This window comes from Octopus sinensis, linkage group LG9, assembly GCF_006345805.1.
Source record: "Octopus sinensis linkage group LG9, ASM634580v1, whole genome shotgun sequence".
Taxonomy (NCBI): Eukaryota; Metazoa; Mollusca; class Cephalopoda; order Octopoda; family Octopodidae; genus Octopus; species Octopus sinensis.
The window spans coordinates 33,185,082-33,209,789 of NC_043005.1; the positions used below are offsets into that span (position 1 = coordinate 33,185,082).

Genomic DNA, 24,708 nt, shown 5'->3' on the forward strand with positions numbered 1-24,708 from the left:
CTTTATGGTGGAAGTTGGTCTATGATTGAGTTTGCAGTGACTGATCTTCTCTGAATGAATCTTTGAATGGTTGGCTGGTCTGATATAGTCGTTAACAGTTTATATGTTGTTTGTTTTTATGTTTCACACCAGCCAAGCATTAGAAACAATTCTTCACCCTCTTTCTCTCTCTCTTTCTCTCTCTCCTTCTCCCTCTCTTTCTCTTTCGTTAGGTCATCGGATACTGTTTCAGTCATTAGACTGTGACCATGCTGAAGCACTGCATTTAGGAATTATTCTTTGTAAGCCTAGTACTTATTCTATCGGTCTCTTTAGCCGAACCGCTAAAGTATTGGGATGTAAACACACCATCATCGGTTGTGATGGTGGAAGGCAAACACAGACACATAAATACACACACACACACACACACGCGCATACACACATATGTGCATAATTAGTCACAATGAGGATATTCAAACCTCTTATGAGGATATTTATCCAAGATAAACTGGTTTAATATATTAAATTTTGGAGAGAAAATCTTTCAATGGATATAATATTATATAGAATATCGTAAGATATTAGACATTTTTATCGAGTTAGAAAACAGAGATCTAATGGTTATAAATTAAAATATTAATTAATCAACATATTAACCAATAATTGTTTCATTTCTCAAATAAGATTAAATTACAAATCATATATAAATATCTACTTCCGCATTTTAATTACCTTATAAAGAAAATCGTCACGGTCTTCAGAGGACAATCAGGATTACATTAGGATACTTTTGGAATATACAGAATATATAAACATGTTTACTATGCGCGTATGTATGTCTGTGTACACATGCATAAAATTATTCCTTTTATTTCAGTTTAATACTAGTAATATTAACATGAAAGATCGCTCAATGCAGAACGGTTCCGAAAAGAAGCAGTTCACCCGAACTATCGATTCGATGTTACTATATAAAGCGGTGATTCAGCCACGGAAGGTCGGGCCGAAACTAGCCGTCGCAAGGACCGACGCCAGATACTAATGGACAACCTTATCGAACGCTTTTAATTGGTCTAAATGGACCTTAGCCCCATCCTTGCCAGGAATTCTATTTACACTCTCTAAAGCATAGCGGAGAAAGTGAAACGTCCTGCCAAGGATGGCACATGTTTATGCCTCCCCGACAAGTCTACTCACGACTCGCGGCAACCATTTTGCTAAAGCCTTGGCCAAAATCTTCAACTCTGCGTTAAGCAGAGTTGTGGGCCTAAAATTATCAACTACGTCCCCCTTGTTTGGGTTCTTTCTTAGCATCATCACCCCCCACCCAGGTCACAGGCAAGGAAATCCTCCCATTCTGCTGCCAGTTGGTATAGACGCATGCAAGTAGGTGCCCAAACAAGTCTGGTATACATATACATATATATATATACATATATGTATATATATATATATGTAATATATACATATATATACATACATATATATATATATATATATATAATATGCATACACACATATATATATTATGATACACACACACACACCATATATATAATATATAAATATAATATTATATATATATATATATATATATATATAATATATATATATATATATATATATATATCAATTATTGCCAACCCATCAATTATTGCCCAAAATGGAAGATCCCATATATAGAGAGTTGGCTTGCCGAAATGGCACATTGCTTCCCTTTCTTTATCCTTACCGAGACTCACCTGAACAACACCCATATGGACGCAGAGGTGAAAATAAAAGATTTCACCATTGTTCGTGCGGATCGCACAGACCGAAATAAGGGAGGGACAGCCATCTTTATCCAAGACTCCTTTTCACTTGATGCCAAGGACACATTTTCCAATGGCTACTGTGAATCAGTATACAACAAAGCCAAGGACATAACCATTGTTGGTCTTTACAGGCCTCCCCAGGCACCTCTAAAGTACTTTGAAGAGTGCCTTAGCAAAGTCAAGTCCTTCCTTCGGAAGTACCACTCCGGAAACATAATAGTGATGGGTGATTTTAACCTCCCTCATGTGAACTGGCCCACAAATACTCCGAAGTTAGGCAAGTGCTCTACATCAGATAGAGCAGCAGCAGAACTGCTCTTTAATCTGATGGATGAGTATTTCCTGACTCAGCTAGTGCTTGAACCAACGAGACAGAATAAAACGATCTTGGATCTCGTACTGACCAATCACTCTAGCTACGTTCACAGCATTTCAGTCGAAAAAACTCTCCTCTCAGACCACGACATGGTACTCTGCAATCTTAATTCCCGACGTATAAAAACTAAACCAGCCAATCCCACTCCATGGCACCCATTTGACAACATAAATTTCCACAAAGCGGACTGGGGAACAATCAGAAAGGATCTGTCTTCCATCGACTGGTCTTTTACTCTCAATTCCCCTCATATTGAGACCGCGTGGCAGCACTTTGAAACCATTGTCACCGACACATGCTCTAAACACGCTCCCAAGAAATCTACTAACACAAACAAAACCGGCTCCCTAAAAAGAAAAAAACACTCATCAGGCACATCAAAAGACTCAACAAAAAAATCAACCAATTAAAATATTCCCACACGCAACATCCACATTCAACAACAATGAAAAGGCTAGAGCTGGAAAAACTTCATCTGCAGACTAACATGAAAACCTCCATTGGAAATCAAAGAGCTGTGGAGGAACAATGGGTAATCAAAAACATCAAACAGAACCCAAAAGTGTTCTATTCTTATGCAAATAAGCATAGAACCACTGTCTCACCTATTGGGCCATTGATTGATGAAAACGGCATTCCCCAACACGATGCTAAAGAAATGGCAGAAATACTGCAGAAACAATATTGCTCTGTCTTCAGTGTTCCCACTGATATTGATGTGAGGGAAACGAACGAAGCTGACTCCCAACACAAAATCGCAGACATAACCTTCACTGCCACCGACATCGTAGCAGCAATAAATGAGGTCAAACATTACTCTGCTGTAGGCCCTGATAGATTTCCCGCCAGTCTCCTGAAGGAATGTAGATATCAACTTGCAGCCTCTGACCAACCTCTGGAGAAACTCGTTAGACGCAGGTTATATACCGAAAAAGTTTCTATCCCAGTCGGTCATCCCGGTTTTCAAACAGGGAAACTGATCCTCGCAGTCAACTATCGCCCAATCTCACTCACCTCCCACATCATTAAAGTGTTTGAAAGAGTGTTAAGATCAAGGATAGCTGACTTCCTGGAGTCCCACAAACTCCTAAATTCAAATCAGCATGGCTTTCGCGGTGGCAGGGACTGTCTAACACAGCTCTTACACCACATTGAAGATGTACTCAAAGCCTTGGGAACAGGTTCGAACTCTGACGTCATATACCTTGACTTCAGTAAAGCGTTCGACAGGGTAGACCATAACATCCTACTCTCAAAATTGGCAAATGTTGGAATCCGTGGAAAAGTTCTACACTGGATTCAGTATTTCCTAGCGAATAGAACACAACATGTTGTAGTTGATGGAGTCCACTCAAACCCAGCAAAAGTCACCAGCGGTGTTCCCCAGGGAACTGTTTTGGGTCCGCTACTCTTCATAATATGTAAACGACCTTTCCAGTGTCGTACATCACTGCAAAGTGAAAATATTCGCTGATGACACTAAGCTCCAGCAAACCGTCAATGAAGAAGCAGAGAACTCAACTCCAGTCTGACCTATATGCTGTGAGTCAATGGGCAGACAGAAACAAAATGCAACTGAATGAGGAAAAATTTGAGCTGATGCATTTGGGAAGAAATTCCTCACTAAAACAACCATACTCTCTTCCTTCAGGGGAACCGCTCACAGCCTCTAACAATATCAGAGACCTGGGTGTAATTGTTGATGACGATCTCAGTTGGAGTGCACACATCAACAAGAAGGTCGATACAGCTCGTAGGATGAGTTCCTGGATCTTAAGAACTTTCCGGTCCAGAGAACAAGGTGTCATCATACCACTTTTTTCATCCTTTGTACGGCCACACCTTGAATACTGCTGCCCACTGTGGTCTCCTCACACAAGACAAAACATCTCCAGAATTGAGTCACCCCAGAGGGCTCTCACTAAACAAATTGAAGGCATGGCTGCTCTCGACTATTGGGATCGCCTTAAAGCCTTGAAACTTTACTCCCTCCAGCGTCGCCGTGAGCGGTACATCATTTGTACGATGTGAAAATATACCGCCAACTTTGCCCAAACGACCTAAACATTAGCTTCAAGGTTCATCCGAGACTTGGACCACGGGCTATACGTCCCCTGCCAAATTCAAGATCACAACATACATGTACACTGCAACATAATTTCTTTTCCTCAACAGGCCCTGCCCTATTTAACATTGTCCCGAGGGAGATCAAGAGGAAAAGGATCCCATCAACTTCAAACAGAGTCTGGATAGATTCCTTCAAAGAATACCAGATAAGCCACCCATAATTGGATACAACTCACCCAACAAGAACTCACTACTTGAACAAAACTGGATACAACTCACCCAACAAGAACTCACTACTTGAACAAAACTTGACTTAAACAGGATTCGAATAATCCTATCAGGTGGTGCTATTAAGTTAGACATGGCCTGGACCAATCTCTGGTCGAAACATATCTATTTTTTATCTAAGTTCTAAGTTTTATATAATATAAAATCCGTTCTGCCTGTGTGTCTTCTAGGATCTCGGGCATCCTCCATTCGATTGCGCTCGAATTTGATATGTAGATACCGACGGTATCAGGGCGTGTATAAGTCTTGAAAAAATTACAAAAATCGATTCCAGGTGAAAATGCGATCGATAAAGCCGTGGGAATATGCATTCGTACGCGAAAGTACATCAGTTGAAATCCGTCTTTCGCTGGTGTCTCAAATTTAGGTTAAATCAGTGTTTCTCAAAGGGGAAAATTTCTTATGAATTAACCCCGAAATTGGACCAATAGAAATTTCTATCGGATTGTTTCGAGATGCATAAATTATAATGGTTATTGACAATTTTTGTCTTTTTTTCGGCATATTTATAAACTTAACCTTTAAAGGTATTTTTTGATATGCTGGCCATTGATAAAATTTTTTTCCCGAAAAAATTTTTATCCTACATTAGTTATATATATATATATAATAAATTAATAAATTAAACATATGCATATATACATACATATATGTACTACCTGCCTCTACATGTATATATACATGCATATATGGGTACAGGACACCAAAAAAACGTCGAACACAATGAGAAACGAAAACATAAACACAAAACCAAGGGTCTGGACATTTTTCTTAAACAACGAAAAAATAGAGTACAGGACAAATAACACAAGGAAAATTCCCCTTCTTCAGTCGCCAAGGTTTCATCTACTCTATATATATACAGACACGACAAGTAAATAGACACCCTTATAATCATTAAAATTTACTTAAATCTGAAATTATACATTCAAATTATTTATTAATTATTATAACGTGAATATCTAATATTAGTAGACTCAATTTCACATTTTTCGATGCAAGGACCCTATTAGGCATGATATTATTCAGATGACAAAATTTTCTCTTGAAGAATTTCTCTCCAAGTTTTATGCAGTAATCTAAAAAGATCTGGGTTTGAGGAAGCTTTCTTCGTCTTTCTGCGAATTGTCATCCATGTCTGAACTGTATAATGCATCTATGTCTGAACTGTATAATGCAAAAAACAAACTACTGTTGTGACTCACAGCCATTTGAATTTGATCGCGTGACCACTTGTGGAAGCTACGCTCGCCACCTGCAATAAGCTCCCCACCTGTATTCTCTCCTCCGTTTAGTGGGACGAGTAAATACAAGGTGACCCAGAATTTATGTGCTGCAGCCTCTGCAGCTCGTGCTGCAGCCTCTGCAGTTCGTGCAGCAGCAGTTGAGGAAGTATTTCTTTTTCGGTGTGCTGAACGTTGCTCTCTCGGCGGCTCGTTGCGCAGTAATATGTGCTAACCGATCACAACGCTGCTCTTCACTTTCCCTTCTTCGCGCTGAAACCATCCTAAGTGCATTGATAGTAAAATGTAATTGGCAAAAATGTTGATCAAATTGACCGAATTAAGGATTTTAAATTTGGGGTAAGAATTTTGAAGTGGCTAGTTTAAATTGGAATAATTATGTGAAAAAGAGCGCTCACGTGAAAACAGGGGCAAATCGTAACTCGCAAATGAATACTGCTGGCAGTACCATGCAAGCAGTCGATAAGAGCTCGCCACAGCTGACAAAGTAAAGTATTGATTTTTTCCAGCTGGGTGTGTATCATGGTTTTTCGCTGGCTCAAACCAAATCCCAGGCGAATTGAGAGTAGTCTATTTATGTTGAGGGCGCGGAATTTCGAGGAAAACATTATAAGAAAAGGTGTCCTAAGTCAAAGAGAGCACGCATGTCAAATTTGGTGAAATTCGATTGAAAATTGTAAAAGTAGAAGTGGTTCACACAAGACACACTCACACACACACATACACACACACAGACAACTTGCCTTTTAATATATAAGATACTAGCAGTATCGCCCGGCGTTGCTCGGGCTTGTAAGGGAAATAACTATATAAGCATTTTTAGTGAGTTATAGCAAAAACATGCATTAAAAATGGAATAAAAAATGATGGTAATTTTGGTGTCTTCAAGCCATGAAGTCGTTGTTCTAAAAGAACGCTGGTCTCCTTGACAATGCTTTACGACGTTGATTTCCTTACACTCCCTTCCCCACAGCTTCACGAGGGAGGGACGAAGGGGGAGAAGCAAACAGGTGCAGGTGTGACCATGGACGCCAACTCCGCCGCCATCGACACACGAAATAATATGCATTAAAATGGAATAAAAAATGATGTTAAATTATTTTTAAAATCGTAGACTCATCGTAGACGCGCGCTAATACCCAGACGGGCTCGATAAAAATCACGACTATAAGATACCCGAATTTGGTTAAACTGCACCGCAAAATGTGGGAGTAGTTAGGAATCTAAATCGAAGGGGACAGACACTCACACAACTACAGTTTTATATATATAGATATATATATTTATTGTTATTTTTACTTTTACTCTTATTCTTTTTTATCTTATCTTTATTTTATTTTTCATCGTGTATGCATTAATCTATATACCTAAAGAAGCAACTTAGAAGATAACATTTATACCAATACACTTGCATATTAATGTATAAATTATTGACATCCATACTTGAATCGTGTATATATATACGTAAGCACATACGCACATACGAATACAAACATGAGAATAAATTATATTTCACTTTTATTTTCTTTTATTCATTATCTTACTTTACTCTTATATATTATAACCCATTATTCATGATTATTATTATTGTTGAATTAAAAATAAAGTAATAATTTTAACGCACACACACACATAAATACGCACATAATAAACATGTCTATATATTCTGAGTATTCCAAGCATATTTTAATGCAATCCTTGTACACCCTGATGATTTTCCATACAAGGTATTTAAAATGCAAAAATATATATATCTATATATGTTTTGTAATTTTGATGCTGTTTGTGAATTGAAACAATTGTAGGTGAATATGTTAATTAATAAATTAATTAGTATCCATTAGATCTCTCTGTTTTCTAACTTGAATATAATATTTGATACTTTATGATATTTTATATAATATATTCATTGAAGAAATATCTCTTCATAATATATATTAAACCAGTGATCTTGGATAAAAAATATTTCTATAAGAGGTTTAAATATCCTCATTGTGACTATATATATATACATATTTATATATATATATATATATATATAGATATATATATATATATATATATATATATATATATATATACATATATACATACAGACATACACACACATTCATTTTTACACATACCTATGTATATGTATAACATAAATAAAAGTGTGTGTGGTGTGTGTATGTGTGTGTGTGTGTGTGTATGTGTGTGTGTGTGTGTGTGTGTGTGTGTGTGTGTGTGTGTGTGTGTGTGTATGTGTGTGTGTGTGTGTGTGTGTGTGTGGTGTGTGTGTGTGTGTGTAAACTAAACAAAAGTAGATAAAAGATTATATATTTGTCTGTTATGCCTGTCAATATAACACGATGTTGATATAGTTGCCACAGTATTTATTTTCATTTCAGATACAACCAAGATAGGGTGTAACACCTATGACTTAAAGAACAGTTTCACTGTAATGTATTTTATTATCTTTCTTTCATTTGAATCATAATATAACACGTTGATATGATTATCCCCATGGAACAAGTTGCGAGCACTGTGCGTGTCAATACTGTTATTCGGTTTCGAATTTCGGTTGAGTATTTTACTTAGAAAGTTTATCTTTTTGTGGGCGGAATTAATTAACCTTTTTGTAGAATTTTCTGCTTTCCTTTCTCAATCTTAAGGAACGTATCTGAATGTTCCTAGAGACTGTCAATGCAAAAGAGATTAAAATCTTGGGAAAATGAGGCAGCGATACTGCTTCGATTCTCATTTCCAAATAAACCACATGTGTTAAATAAGCCTTTCCCACCTCGAATACTTCCAGCAGAATCTGTATTTCTGTATAGGCGACAAGGGTGGATACGTGGAGTAATATAGTTCCATATTACATTACATTACATTATATATCCCGTAGTCTGGTTGACCATAGGTGTATCCCTGATGACTTTGCGACCAGATCCCTCCACCCGTCTCTGTCTTTTGCCTCTCGCACTGCGTCTCTCATCTTTAGACTTATCCACTTACAGATGTTTTTTTCCACCCCTTTCTCTGTCTGCCTCTGTATCTGCCAATTTTGTTCCCTGAAGGATTGTTTTGGCCATCCCTGATGAGCAGTGACATGCCCAAACCATCTGACCTTTACTGTGACAAGAAGTTCTTCATAGGGCCATATTGCCGGCCTTATTCTTCTGCATCGGTCATAATCCTCTCAAGGAAGATGTTGAACAAGGTCGGCGAGAGCGGACAGCCTTGTCTTTCACTTGCTTCATCATTCAGACTATCAATGGCATAAATGAGATTCGCGTTGATGTTATATAGCCTCATGGTCGACCTGAGTACCACATGCCACACCCTGTCAAATGTTTTTTTGAAGTCCACAAACACATGAAAAAGATCTTGTTGATGGTAAGGATAGTGCTCACATAGAATTCTTAAATTAAAATTCTGTTCTATTGTGCTGCAAACCATCCTGAATCCTACTTGCTCTTCTGCAATGATTCCTCTATTTGGGGTCTGAGTCTTTGCTTGGGTGGCATATCAAGCTAATAGTTCTGAGGTTCTGCACTAGCAATTGAGTCCAAGATGCGAGTCACTTGCTGTCTGCCAGATCTTATTACATATTACAAAGAGTGCATCCACCTTACCTGCACTACCTCAGCTGGAATGTTGTCCACCCCTGCTGTTTTACCTTTTTTCAATGGCTTAACCGCTTCCTCTACTTACTCTCTCAGAATGGGGAAGTTGTCTATGTCCGTTGTTGGTAGGACATTCAATTTATCAGTGTTCCCTTTTTGCTTCGTAGTGTATAGATCTGCGCAATACTCTGTCCAACGGGTCAGAATCTCTTGGTTATCAGTCAGTGGGTTTTCCTCTTTATTAAGTATTGTGCTGGGCCGTCCTTGCTTATCGCTTGTAAGTTCTCTGATCAGCTGATAAGCTTTCTTACTGTTGTTGTTCTTTTTTACATTTCCCTCAATGTCCCTACACTGTTCCTCTATCCATACTTTCTTGGCTTTTCTCGTGCTCCTTTTAACTGCAAGAAAGGATGACAAACAAAGTCGACCTCCGCGGAATTTGAACTCACAATGTGAAGACGGACGAGATACCGTAAAGCCTTTTGCCCGGCGTTTTAACGATTCTGCCAGCTCACCACCCTCTATATAATAATAATAATAATAACAACAACAACAACAGCAAAAAACATAACAGTAGAGTTTCTCTTCTTCGTGATGATTTTCTTTCATTTATTGCTATAATATTTGAGAGTGAAAATATTTTGGAGGTGAAATGAATTCAATGGTTTGTATTGTTTAGAAAGACATAAAGAACGGAAGAATTAAAGATATACACAAACAAACGAAGGCGAGAAAATAGAAAAAAATATATAAATAAATCCAGTTGAATTTACAACTATTTCCTGCAGTAGAGAGTATTTAAGCTGTGTAAGATTATCAGAAATTATGGCATCTATGTGACAGAAGCAGACTTCTGACATCTTAGGAATATCAATGTTTACAAACAGACAACCGCAGGTTTTCTGCGCCGGAAGCACACAAGCAAATATGTAAAACAGTTCTATTCAAAAGCATTATCTGGGCGGGGGGAATTATTTCAAGTAAGCTTTGTATTCTGTATTTGTGTTTGTGTGTGTGTGTGTGTGAGAGAGAGAGAGAGAGAGAGAGAGTGTGTGTGTGTGTGTGTGTGTGTGTGTGTGTGTGTGTGTGTGTGCTTAAATTATTCAGGAAACGCGAAGCACGGTCCATGACCTTTAATAGTGCTCCCTGGCAAAGTAAGTGAATGAAGCTCAGCCTGAACGTCTGCATGTCAATGTCCGCAGAAAAACGTGGTGAAGACGAGAAAGTAGTCTTAGCTGAATACTTGAAACTAAAGGAAGTCTGCTGAAGGTACATAAGGAGCAGACGATTGTTTTAAATCTTGTGGTATAGTGTGTTACCTAACAAGAGACGAGACTATTTTCATAAGAAATTTGTTTACAGAAATCCTGAATAATGCTACATGCTGTCAGCCCTTAGACAATTTGCATGCATTGACAATCCCTCGACTTGATCGTCAATGTTGCAGCGCCTGAGATTCTCCAATGAGCTTAAGAACAACATGTAAACCTTAAATGATGCCTACCTTATAAACACTAAACATTGCTTATTACACACTAAATGCCGCCTGCCTTATATACATTCGAGCGTTGTCAGTTGGCATAATTAACGGCTTGTGAGGACGATTACAACCCAAGAATGTAGTGTAGGCTATGTTTAAGCTGACACTCGCATTTACAGAAAATAGGAAAATATAATTTTAATAATCGACTGATATTTCCTTTCCCTGGGTGTACAATCCTGTTTCAGCGATTTGATACACTTTCCATAAAATTTGCTTTCAGTCTCTTCAGTATTATTGTTTGAGTAGTATATCAGATTTTATTTTTAAGCGTTTCTCTGTACACATGTACTGTTCTTTGGATTTATGTTGAATTTCATTTGCAAATAGCCATTTAGGTTAGTTACTGAGAGTTAACATTTCCACCGAGAAAAGCTAATAAATCTAAAATGTCTGGAATTTTCTATCGTTCTTACCGGTAAAATGAAATAAATATTAATAGACATCGACTTATATAATTTCTTTCTCTTACCTCATCTTCGATCCTTTTTCAACCTCATAATGTTCTATACATTGCATGTGCTTTCCGCCATTTGATAGTTATTTCAATATTTTTGTTTAGCCGAGGTCGACTTTGTCTTTCAACTTTTCGGGGTCGATAAAATAAATTGAGAACTGAGGTCGATGCAATCGACTTACCCCCTCACCCGAGAATGCTGACCTTGTGCCAAAATTTGAAAGCGATATTTTGTGGCTATTACATGAGTTTTACTGAAATAAGTGGAAACGACTCAACAAAATGAAAGTAATAAACCTCAACTCAAAGATTTTTCAATTCTTACTTTCTGTTTCAGTTTCTTTTCCCAATTCCTCAGCAATAAAGCTTTTAACATCAAATTTTTTAGAAGCTAAAATAAATGAAAATCCGTAACTATATGAAAGTTTCAAAGCATTTTTTAATCAGAAAACATAGAAGTAGGTGTATATAAATGTTAAATTCACGGTTAATGTTTTAATGTAAACTAGCTCCTGTGGACAGTAATGAAATAAATATTTCAATGTAAACATTATTACAGTTTCTTTCAGTTTCCGGTAATCAAATCCACTTGCAAGGATTTAGTTAGTGAATTTGGTAGGGTTAGGAGGATTTTATAGAGACAACGAGCAAAGATTTCAATCTGCTAAAGTGGGCCTCTAAAGAATTGTGATGAATCTTATTTCAAACAAACACTGCTTGAGATTGAAAGTGAGCTGAACTACTCTCATGAGAAGGAGAGGGCAGAGAAAGAAGCCAGGGCTGTAAACAATGCAAAGACAAACCCTAAAGCCTTCTATAAGTTTGGAGAGTCTGCTTCGGTACGGCACAAGATAGGGCCACTGTTCTAAGAAAATGGCTCACCGACTGAAGACGCCTAAATGGTAAATGAAATACTGAATGTGCAATACAAGTGCTTTCACAATCCGTTGGGACACCTACAAATAGTTATGCCTGATGAGGCCTTCGGCACCACAGGTCTACACAAAAAGATGATGACTATTAATTACATAGAAATAGAGGAAATTGATTAAATATCAGCCATTGATGGAATGACCTTAAACTCATCCACAGGCCCTGATTGATTTCCAGCAATGCTCTTAAAGAAATGCAAAAGGGCTCTAACAAGGCCACTACAGATCCTCTTCCAAAGCTTTCTTGCAACTGGAAGACTTCCCAGAAAGTTAAAGGAAGGCGTAATATGTCCTATCCACAGACAGCAACACTTACAAGCTATGACAATGGCACAAAAGTAGTACAAGCAGTCAAGGAACTTCTCGATGCTAATTTGCTACAGAAAGACCTAGATTCCATATGTAAATGGGATGAAGAAAACAACATGCAATTTAATGCCTGAAAATTCCAGCCCTCTGCTATCAGCTAGTTTATACTAACATTCCGCGATAACGATACTTTGAACTAAAAGAGCGGCAATCCCAGAGTCAAGTACGTGATCTGGGGTTTGGTATGAACAACAACACCTCATTTCACATATCCTCACAAGGGTGGCAATGTGCAGGCGAATGGCCGGATGGATTCGGAGAACTTTCAGAGCACGGAATAAAAAAAAACTATGCTGGTTCTATGGAGGACATTTGTACTCAACCGTTTGGACTATTGCTCTCAATTGTGGGTCACCCTATAGTGTCAAATTAATAGAGGAATTTGAGGAAGTTCAGCGGTACTACACCAGGATGATTACATCAATAAAACAGCTGAGCTACTGGGAGAGATTGAAAGAGCTACGACTCTACCCATATTTATCCCCTGAAGATGGGATAGATATGCAGTGATATACGCATGGAAGATCGTGGAGGGGTTGACACCAAACTTGATATCGAGACCTCGAATTAGATGTCACTGCATGGTTCCAAAGGTCCAACCCATCCCATCTAGTGTGAAGACCATGTACTGCAATAGGTTGGGATTCAAGGGCTTACGTCTATTTAATTCCTTACCAGAACATATGAGAGATTTGCCTCGATACCTTCAAGAAACAACTTGACTGCCTGCTATCCACTGTCCAAAATATGCTTACATCACCGCAAGAACCTCAAAAGAGGGTAACAATATAGAACTTCCTCCTTCACCAAAAGCCAAAGACGTAAGGATGACCACTGAAATGGTGATAATACTGGAAGTGTTCCAGCATGGCCACAGCCTTTGGGCTGAAACGTTTAAAAGAAAAAAGAATACAAATATAAACACTATATGTGCATATATATATATATATGTAGGTATATGAGTGTATGTGTGTGTGTGTGTGTGTGTGTGCGTGTGTGTGCGTGTGTGTGCGTGTGTGTGCGTGTGCCTGTATACCGATATACATACACACATACCCTTTTGCAAGCATTCAGCCAAGTACTCGATTTGAATCAAACTTCCCTGTTTCCTTCAATGTATCTTGGAGGTTTTGAGAAGGGCTATGGATGTTACCTTTCCTTCTTTTGCGGTACATATTTTCCTTTCATGGAAACAGAGTCTGCATCACCATTCACATGCACTCTCATGTTTAGCTTCTGGAAATATTGCCATAGGTAGGATGACTTGATGCAAGCGTTAACTTCGTCAACTCTAGTGCCTCTAGTGATTACAGGCAATGACTGTCGCAAATCGTCAGCCATCAGTGCCATCGCTCCATCCATTACGCGTGAATTTCGACGCAAGTCTTTGGGAGTTCGGTCTAGAGCCTAAAAGGCCGCCTTGTGACTCACTGTAACCTCGTCCCAAATGATTAGACAACAATCACAAAGAAGTTTTCGTTTTGAGTCGCCATTTTGCATGTAGGATTCTCCTTCTTTGCAAGGTCCCTAGGTAATTGGAATGCGGAGTGTGCCGTACGACCGCCATGTAACAGTGTTACCGCAATACCACTTCACTTAAGGCGACCGCTAAAGCAATCTGCCTGTCTTTCCGCAGCTTCGCAAGCAGTAAGTTGATGAGAAAGGTTTTCCTGTTCCAGCTGGAGCATTCAAGAAGAGTCGCCCTTCATTTAAATTGACACTGGCAAGAATTCTGTCATACGCCCGTCTCTGCTCAGGCGAAAGTCAGGGTTCATCTTGAGCAACCTGATCTGTCAATTCCTCGATGTTGTAATTCACCTCATTTGGCTGTTATTTCTAGGAAGTTAATTGCCACGTAGAGGAATACATGCGGCCGTCAACGCTTTCTCTCTATAGACACAGACAGACGTAAAGAGAGAAAGGCAGTGGGAGAAAGAGTGACAGAGAGACGGTGAAGACGGAGAGGGGAAGAGAGAGAGAGTGGAAACTGTCAAACGTCGTTATAGATAGAAAATGGAGGAAAGAGAGCAAAGAGAGAGATCGAGGAAGAAAGGGTGATTGCCGAAAGAGAGAAACGACAAACACTAGTCAAAGTCCGTTTAAAGACGAGGAATTTTGCCTTTCAATGGAGCAAACTGAAATTTGTCATGCATACTCGCCAATACATTCCCCATAGGCTTGCAAATCTTCAGCTCAATCCGACCACGTTTACTAAGACTTTACCTGCACAACAGTATGCATGACAATTTTCAGTTTGCTCAATTGGAAGGCGTTACCGTTAGGGCAAAATTCCTCGTCTTTAAACGGACTTTGACAAGCATTTGTCGTTTCTCTCTTTTGGATATCACCCTGTCTTCCTCGATCTCTCTCTTTCATCATTTCCCCCACTTTCTATTTAGAACGACATTTGACAGCTTCCACTCCTTCTCTGTACATCTGTACACATGAGGCAAAGTCCGCCCTTTTCACAAGTATATAAAATATATAATAGAAGGTGTGGTTAGAGAACAAGCAGACACACAATCCTAAAACTAATAATAATTCACCATTGTAAAAGCCCTGTGGCGGGAATATTTAAACTTCAAGAGAGTGAAATGTATTTTCGACGCAGTATAATTATTTACTATTTTATTCCTCTCTATTAAACACACTTGCGACTGTCAACGCTTTCTTTTTATAGATACAGACAGATGTACAGAGAAGGAGTGGAAGCTGTCAAATGTCGTTCTAAATAGAAAGTGGGGGAAATGATGAAAGAGATAGATCGAGGAAGACAGGGTGATATCCAAAAGAGAGAAACGACAAATGCTTGTCAAAGTCCGTTTAAAGACGAGGAATTTTGCCCTAACGGTAACGCCTTCCAATTGAGCAAACTGAAAATTGTCATGCATACTCGCCAGCACTTTCCCACATAGGCGTGCAAATCTTCAGCTCAATCCGACCACGTTTACTAAGACTTTACTTGCACAACTACACATGAGGCAACGTCCGCCCTTTTCACAAGTATATAAAATATGTAATAGAAGGTGTGGTTAGAGAACAAGCAGGCACACAATCCTAAACTCACTGACAAGTTTCTCATAGACAAAAATCAACGTAAGCATACGAAGCACGTGACTCGCACATACACACACTGGCACACATAGATATACCCTTGAAATCGCACACCTAGAAGATGTCTACACTGTTGAAACCCACATATATGTGCCTGTGTGGTGTGTGTGTGTGTGTGTGTGTGTGTGTGTAAAAAATAAACATAAACGAAACGTATATGTCACATACACCAACTGCAAATGCGCTCACTCACAAAACAGCTATCTGCACAATATACACACATATACACAATATTTGTTCTGATATGCAACATATTTACAGGGTATGCATGCATAAATAAATACATACATACATACATACATACATACATACATACATACATACATACATACATACATACATACATACGTATGTGTGTGATTTTATATACATCTATAAGACTCGTATTTGTACTGATCAGAAACAAACACACATTTACAAAATAACACCACTCACGTACACACTGATACACACTCGCGCGCGTGCAGAATGAATATAACATGTAATCTATTAATTCCTGTTTACGCAGTTATTTTTGCTGTGTTTTGTGCTCCGCAAACCTAATTCGTTACATTCAATTGATGAGTGATCAGAAAAGAAGAAAAACACCTTAATACTGTGTCGCTGCAGATAGATTTTACTAACAGTAGAACGATACAAATAACACATCATCAAACACAAATACCCTGATGGGCTATGGTATTTTCGAAAAAAAAAACATTAATAAACTACTTTATTAAGAACTGCTCGTAGAAACGCCCACATCTAACCAGAATTTAGGAAAGAGGTCGGCGTTTACCGTCAATGAACTGATTGGTGATACACAAATCCCAATCAAATCTATCCACGACAACCTCCACCTCATACGATTCATTGTAAACAGGGTGGGTAAAAAAGGCCCTAATCAGTTTGGCTAAATCAAAAGCCTTTAACATGTTCGACTACTAATAATTGGCGGCAGTTATCACGGCGGCCGACTTCGGTCCATTTTTCCGCGGCTAGATCGCCGCAATGTGCAGCAACATCAGCTCAGTAGTTCGGGTGAATGGCTACCTATCGGAACCGTTCAGTATCATGCGCTCTGTCCATCAAGGGTGTCCAATCTCGAGTCTTTCGCATGTGCTGGTTCTAGTGCTACTACTTCGGATTTTGGACGCGTTTAGTGGCATCCCACGCGAACTTGGATGGGAGAATCGTATCGGCATACACAGACGACGTCACCGTCATAACATCGAACACCAGGCACATAGAGCTGGTCGGTACTTGCTCCAAAAGTATACGAGGCGGTGACAGAAGCAAGAATTAACAAATAAAAGTCAGTGGACCTGCAACTCGACACCTGGAGAGCTCTTGGTCAGTTCTTTAATACCAAGTACGAAGATTGCGTTGTCAGAGCTCGGGCGCGTGCTCTAAGACACGAAAACCGTTTGATGGGCCCTGATATGGTAACAAAGCCACAATTTAGTCTTTGACGGGCCGGGACGGATGCATGCTATTCGAATCCAAACAGTTGTGTGCGGAATTGCCGAACTGCACAGAGCGCGCTGTGAGTCGGAAACGGGGGTAGATATTACGGCGACATCGTCCGCATAATCCGACACTAATCTACATCCTAGTTCACACGGCCAGAGATGCAGAGTTATGCGAAATGCTAATAACAACCAAAGACATTTGGCACGTGATGACATGCTGCACAAGGGAGATGTCTCTTAGTCTCGATGGTCTGCCCCACGAGCTTATTTTCATATGCTAGACTTGTTCGGTCATCTCTCGGCTGATGTCTACCTCAAATGGCAAAAGAACAGGAAGATTCCCAATGCTGTGAGTTATGGTGTCGTGAAGGCTACAAAGGAAGAACCTGAACAAGGTGGACGAAATAGATAATTTATGACCAATATCTCTGCTGAACGTAGATTATAAGATTTTTGCCAAGGTGCTAGTTGGCCGAGAGGCTGGCGCTTGTCGTTGATAGACTTATCGATGATGCGCAGACATTCACTATCTCAAAGAGACCTATCCGCAACAACTCTCACTTCATGCGTTGCATCATAGAGAAAGTAGGTAAGGAACCTAGCATGAGTGGGGTTCTGATCAATTTGGATCAATCAAAAGCTTTTGATTGTGTCGACAACCAATACTTGGAGGCTGTCCTCGCGGCGGCCAGTTTCTGCCCCGTTTTCAGAGACTGGATTACTGCAATATACTGCGACATTTGTTCAGTGATCAAAGTAAATGGCCACCTAACAGAATCATTTAGTATCATGCGTTCGGTTCGCCAAGGATGTTCACTCTCGCCCCTTCTTTACATGCTGGCTCTCGAAACATTGCTACGGAAGCTGGTTGTTTCGAAGAGGATCACGTGTGAACTATGATGCAGAAGATTAGTATCGGCTTATGCGGACATCACCGTAATAGTTCAAACGTCTCGGAAATCGAGGTGATCGGTACTGCCCTAAAGGAGTAGAGGACAGGAGCAAAGATTAAACAGAAGTGGGTGTGCCTGCAATTCGGCTTCTAGGCAGGCAGGTCCATGCTGACCGACATCGCTGTAGGCCGCTGGACAGAAGGACCGGTTAAATTGCTCGGGGTCTGGTTTGGTCCGGATCTCTGGGGCCACAAAGACTGTGGCAGGAAGGTGACGAACACGATGGCCGTCTTACCCAGAAATGGGCAAAGAAGATATCGCTGAAGGGTCAGATATCGCCTGACCGTCATCTCTTGTGATGCTTCGTGGCTTGATCAAGCTGCAGCGCTCGTTCTTCCGCTTTCTCGTCAGACAGTGTATTTACTGTCAATAGCCACTGAGTGGAGGACTGGGCATGCCGTTCTTTGTGATGCACAGACATGCACTAGGGCTGTGACATCTCCAGCGTTTTTTAACGGTGAGCAGATGTAGCCGTCGTTTGTGGGACAGGATTTTCCACTGCTCGTCTCATTATAGGAGCTACACTCCTGGATCAAGCATAGACAGAGAAAGTGCGCTTGACACCTGGAGTGTCTGTAAATATACACAGACTTCTGCCAGTCGGGCTATGTGGTCAGTGGAATCTTCATATTGAAATTCTATAGGGAATTATTGGCGGACAAGAACAACGACGTCCTCATGGAAACTCTGGGCGTCGAGTGAGATTAGTGCGGTGGTCTTTTACGGAGGACTTTCAGACCGGGGACTTTTGATAATCTCCGGAAATCTCTAGCGTGTCAGTGAAGCCGGCTCGAGACAAGCTCTACAGCCACAGAAGTACTGCCAGACGGACTTGTCCGAGATGTGCGCAGAATGATGAAACTGTTCTGCATGCACTCGTCCAGCCTCAAGGAATTACTGACTTGTGGAGCTTTGTCTAATAGCTGTTTTCGCCTGTAGGGCGGATCCGGTTATCATCCTGCTGCCTTCTTTTCGCCGAGAAGGGCAGGCAGTTTTCCTCTCTGGTGGCAATAGCGAAAAAGGTAGTGTAGTAGATGAGGTTGGCGGGACTGAAAACAGATACTTTCCTCTTCATCTAAACGCTCTTCGAATTTTTCAAGTTCGACTTGAAAAGGAAAGTGAGCGTATTTGTGTCGAAAGGTGGGTGAATATGGTTACGGTTTGAATGTGGAGGATGGCCCATGTGAATGAGCTTACTCTGAATCTGCGCCTGTAAGCCGGAGAGGATGAAGAGGAGAGGAGTGCTTACTTGGGATGCCCTTGGAGATCAGGGTTACCATGTGTGGTGGTTCCTTGGTTGTTGTTGTTGTTGTTGTTGTTATTATTATTATTATTATCGTTTGGTTTAGAAGGTTTGTTTAACTTTGTTGAAATATTTCATCTGTTGAAATTTTTTGTTGAAAATTTAAATAAGAACCTCTACTTCACTAAATTATAAATATTTGGAAAATTGTGCCTGAAAATACTCATTTTCTTTTTGTCTTCACCTGTTTGGTATGATGGTGATGACAACGTCTAACAACAGATTCAGCAAAGATGTTGCGGGAAAACCTTCTCATACTACTACAACAATTTCAACAACAGTAACAACAACGGTCACAACATTTTTAACAACACAAGGAACAACGACACCAGCTGCTATAAAAACAAAAGCAACAGCAATAAGAGTAATATCAGTAACAGCAGCGTCAACAGCAGCAACAACAACAACAACAAAAATAACAACGACGATGAAGTAAGGAGATGACTTCACTAACAATCGATTACTGGGATGGTGGCGAAATGAACTTAGTACTTTTCACTCTCTAACAAAAGTGAAACAGCTTCTAAAGGGGAATAGGAGGAGAGCACACGTTGCCATCTCAGCCGAGGTATTGGAAGCAACCGCATGGAAGATGGTGTGGGTCGCTGTTTGTCAGTTTAGACCCAACACCTAGAATCAGCGATACACGCCCAGGTGGAAAGAGCCCTGGCAAAGTATACGAAGACGTAGATCAGGTAACCAGTGCAAGTTGGCTTGAAAGTATGGTGACCCTTTTCGCTGAAGCACTCTACAGCTCTCACACGCGATGGGGAGCTCACTCTCAACCCAATGTATTAAGAGAGATATTCCAATTGCATCGGACATCTGGTGGTTGTTGGCCTGTGCTAGTCCTTGAAGTGAAATGAATGGGGAGGGAGTTTGGGTCTGGGGGAACAGTGGGGATCCTCAGCCAGATCGAACCGAAGGAAGTAAGAAAAGATACTAGATTTTATCCACCTGTACAAAGATGTGGAGCTATTTGTTGCGATTGAGAGCAGAAAGCCAATGTGCCACGTGCGTCATACGGAAAGCTAATTCAGAGCTTTCTGTCCCCCAATAAAAAAACAGGAGGGAAGAGCTTTCCCACTACTGCCTACGCCGCAACAACAACAGCGTATAGCATTATCAGGAATAACAGCAGCAGTAGCAACATCGACAAAGCAGCAAGAACAACAGCAGCAACAGTAGTGGAGGCGCAGTGACCCAATGGTTAGGGCAGCGGACTCGCGGTCGGAGGATCGCGGTTTCGATTCCCAGATCGGGCATTGTGTGTATTTATTGAGCGAAAACACCTAAAGCTCCATGAGGCTCCGGCAGGGGGGAGGGGGCGACCCCTGTTGTACTCTTTTGCCCCAACTTTCTCTCACTCTTTCTTCCTGTTTCTTATCCCCAACTTCCTACGCAACTGCTGAGCCTGGATGCGCATTTATCCATCCGTCGATGCTCTCGGTGTCGGGGGTTGACCTGCTTTCTCTTCTGCGTGCCTTACGAATAGCAAAGGACTACGTTTTGGACTTCTCCCACTTTGGGATGAAGACCGCTTCGCTCAACAAACAAGCAGCAACAGTAAGCTCATCACCAATAACAATGACACCCACAACAGACTGATCGCTCACATACGCAAACACAGATCCACTCGTTCCACATCGGATCTTTCCAACGAGGAAATATCATCTTGCGAGAAGAGACGGCCAAGCAAATCAAATAATAATATAGAAACAAAATGACATCAAAAGAATTGAACGAAGATTGAGCTTGTTGAGTCAAAGCCTGTCATTATTTTCTTCTGTTTTTCTTTTTCTTTTATTGATTTTTCTAATCGATCTCTGGAGCGCTTCGATTCTCATAAAGATTTTTTTGTGTGCATACGGATACCATTGTGGGCAGCAATATTCCAGATAAGATATACTTGGCAGGCGACCAAGACTGAAATTATTGTAAACGGGGAGCAAAACGGGGGACATTTTTACTTTTGTTTTTTTTTTACTTTACGTAACATAATGAAAGTGTGCATGTGTAAGTAATTAAAACACATTTGTCTGAAGTTGCAGCAGCAATAAATAGCAAAGAGGGAGACAGAAAGAGAGAGAGAGAGAGAGGCAGACAGACAGGCGGAGACGCAGAGACAGGCAGACAGAGACAGATAGACACATGAATGTAATGTGGAGATGTATTCAGATTTACGCTATGATATCTCGAATTTTAATATCAGCAGAACGTAAGTTGATACGTGAAACTATAACTTCTGTAGGACACAGATAAATATACCATGCGTGTGCGCGCGTGTGTGTGTGTGTCTGTGTGTCTGTGTCTGTGTATGTGTGTGAGCGTGTATGTACATATGCATGCTTAGGTAAATATATGTCTGTAGGTATATACTTATATATATATATATATATATATATATATATACACACACACATATATATATATGTATATATATATATATATATATATATGTATATATATAATATATATATATATATATATATATATATATGTATATATATATATATACACATATATATATATATGTTATATATATATATATAATATATATATATATATATATATGTATGTATGTATGTATGTATGTATGTATGTATAGATAGATAGATAGATAGATACAAGGTGCGATAGGTAAATTGTTGCCATCGTATATTTTTGATTTCGCACATGCGCATTGTTTGTTTTTGATTTTGTCGACTACACAGTATAGTAGGGTCAGCTGGGTACTGTCTGTGAGAAAAACAGCACCATGACGCAATTTACTCTGCCAGAAATTTGAAAATGACATGCTTGACTGCTTGGCATTCACGCCAGAAGCTCCAATGCGAACATTTCAGAATGTTTGGGTGTTAATCTGAGGATAGTGCAGATGATTCGGAAAGTGTTGGATGAGTCTAATCGTGATTATGAAGGTACGGCAGCTCGGAAAACTCACTCAGATCGTTCTGATAAGAAAAGAACTCCTGAATTTATTGGTGAGATCCAGGCCATAATTGACTACGATTCCTCCAAGTCAATCAGGTCCATCGCCAGGGACATGAGAGTGTCTGAGTTTCTTATCAGGCAGGTAGTGCATGAAGACATTCGGTATTCCTCATACAAGATGATGAGAAAGGGCCAATTTTTATCCCAAGTCATCAAGGGCAATAGGGAAGACCATGCTACGAAGCTTTTGAACAAACTCAAGCATCCCTCCAACCGGCTAGTAGATTTAAAATGTGGGGGGTTAAAAAGGTAATCCTATCATCAAAAGTTGTGAGACTCTACTTGGCTCTCTAAAGCAACCAGCCTGTACATCCCCCCCCCCTCTTTATATATTCGCGAAGATCAATGCTAACCTGATTCTCCACTTAGCAAGACAAAATATTAAAATATAAGACAAAGGTGATAGAGTTCTGTTTTGCTCTCACTACTGTTCCTCTATTTCTTACTTGCATTGTGCGAATTTTCGTAAGAAGAAGTTTGCTTCCCAACCACATGGTTACGAGTTTAGTCATTCTGCGTGGTACCTTGGGCACGTGTACTATAGCCTCGGGTAACCAAAGCCTTGTAAGTGTATTTGGTAGACAGAAACTTATAAATAACCGTGACCGCGTGTGAACCGTTGGCGATTTTTTCCCCTCCGTCTTCCCTTCTCTGGATATTTCCTTTTCCTATGTTTCTGACGAAGAGCTCCGCTCGAAACGTAAAACCCTCCTTCTTCCCTTCATTCTTGAGCGTCCAATAATACTATATTTGTTCCACGTCCTCGCGTTGTTGTTGTTTTCTCTTTGTGTTTTCATGTTTGGATTAACTTTATATATATATATATATATATATATATATATACATACATACCAATGTGTGTGTGTGTGTGTGTAAAGTCACAATATATAGACTCAAACAATCCGGCAGTACTCATAGTTTGTCATACCACAAACCATATGGAGTATACTGTAATACGCAAGAGAAAAAAATAAGGAGATTATAAAGATATAAACGATAGAAAAATATTTCTCCATCGTTTATATCTTTATATGTGTGTGTATGCATGTATGTATATATAAACACACATATATATAAACATATATATATTCACACATATATACATATATGCATGTATTGATCAAAGAATGTGTGTGTGTGTTTGTGTGTGTGTGTGGGTGCGCGTGTGTGTTCATGCGTGTACATATACACTGCGTTTCGAATTATTAACGACGTAACATTTTTTATTTTTTATTTAAAATCTACTCGTTGGAATTCAACGAAATTTCCACAGAATTATGGCAACAGTTATATGCCCGTGGTGTGTAAAAAACGTGAGGTTTTACGCAAAGTCTAAATAAACTGCGGTCATTTGCATAATTTCCACAAACTTTCAGTGTTCCAAATTATTAATGGGATCTGATAATCGTGTCATTGGGGGTCGTAAATGTGACTTAACTGCTTCAGAGAAATTTGTTATTACTTCTGAAGTTGCAAAATGTAATTCAACATTAGAAATATCTGAAATAATTGGAAGATATCACCAAGCTATGAAGAGTTTGTTACAGTTCCTACGAAGATACGTAAGCGAGCCGACAAGTGTCAGTCGAGGGCTGTTTCTCGACGTTCTCTATTACGAATTAAGCGTGAAGCTGTAAAGAATCCAGCTCTTACAAGTGGAGAACGTTTCAAATGCATTGGCGACAAAACTGTGTCCAGAACTACCCGCTGTTGTCTGCTGAAAAAGATCGCTAAACCAGTGACATCAGTTAAAAGGCCTTCTTTATACAAAATACACACAAAATCGTCTGAAATGGGCAGAAGATAACACGAAGGTCAACTTCTCAAAAGTTTTGTTTACGGACAAATCTCGTGCAGCCTTTGATGAACCTGTTGACTGGAGCAAGAGATGAGTTGTAAATGGATGAAATGTGGGAGTTTTTTGTGGTGTTTGGCAGGTGCCCGAACCTTAAAATTCATGTCTGGGCTCATATGTGTATGTGTTTTCATTTGTGCATGTTTTGGTTAAAAACTTTGCTGTGTTCTTATGATGTAATGGTGGGAGGGCCGAAGGCAAATGATCTAATGATTATAGTCAAGTTGGGGCCAATAGGTAAGATAATATCTAAATTCTCTCACGAGGACAAGGGGCTAAAAATGTCATTTGCGTAACTTAGATAGATGGACGGGTGTTAAAAATATTTTAAGGTGACTTCCTTTTTGTCAACTAAACATAA

The 24,708-nt window shown here is 39.7% G+C and overlaps 1 protein-coding gene and 1 long non-coding RNA gene across 2 annotated transcripts; both read left to right on the forward strand.

Moving 5' to 3' along the window:
- The first annotated feature begins 438 nt into the window (after positions 1 to 438).
- On the forward strand, positions 439 to 12,513 carry LOC118764734. The gene is made up of 3 exons (XR_005000537.1): positions 439 to 555; positions 2,148 to 2,150; positions 12,501 to 12,513. It is a non-coding gene; the product is annotated as an uncharacterized LOC118764734 (long non-coding RNA).
- Positions 12,514 to 17,845: 5,332 nt separating this feature from the next.
- LOC115215403 (hybrid signal transduction histidine kinase E-like) lies at positions 17,846 to 24,129 on the forward strand. The gene is made up of 3 exons (XM_029784562.1): positions 17,846 to 17,998; positions 19,721 to 19,930; positions 23,869 to 24,129. Exons 1-3 carry the CDS (start codon positions 17,846 to 17,848, stop codon positions 24,127 to 24,129), a joined length of 624 nt encoding a protein of 207 aa, XP_029640422.1.
- Positions 24,130 to 24,708: the final 579 nt, after the last annotated feature.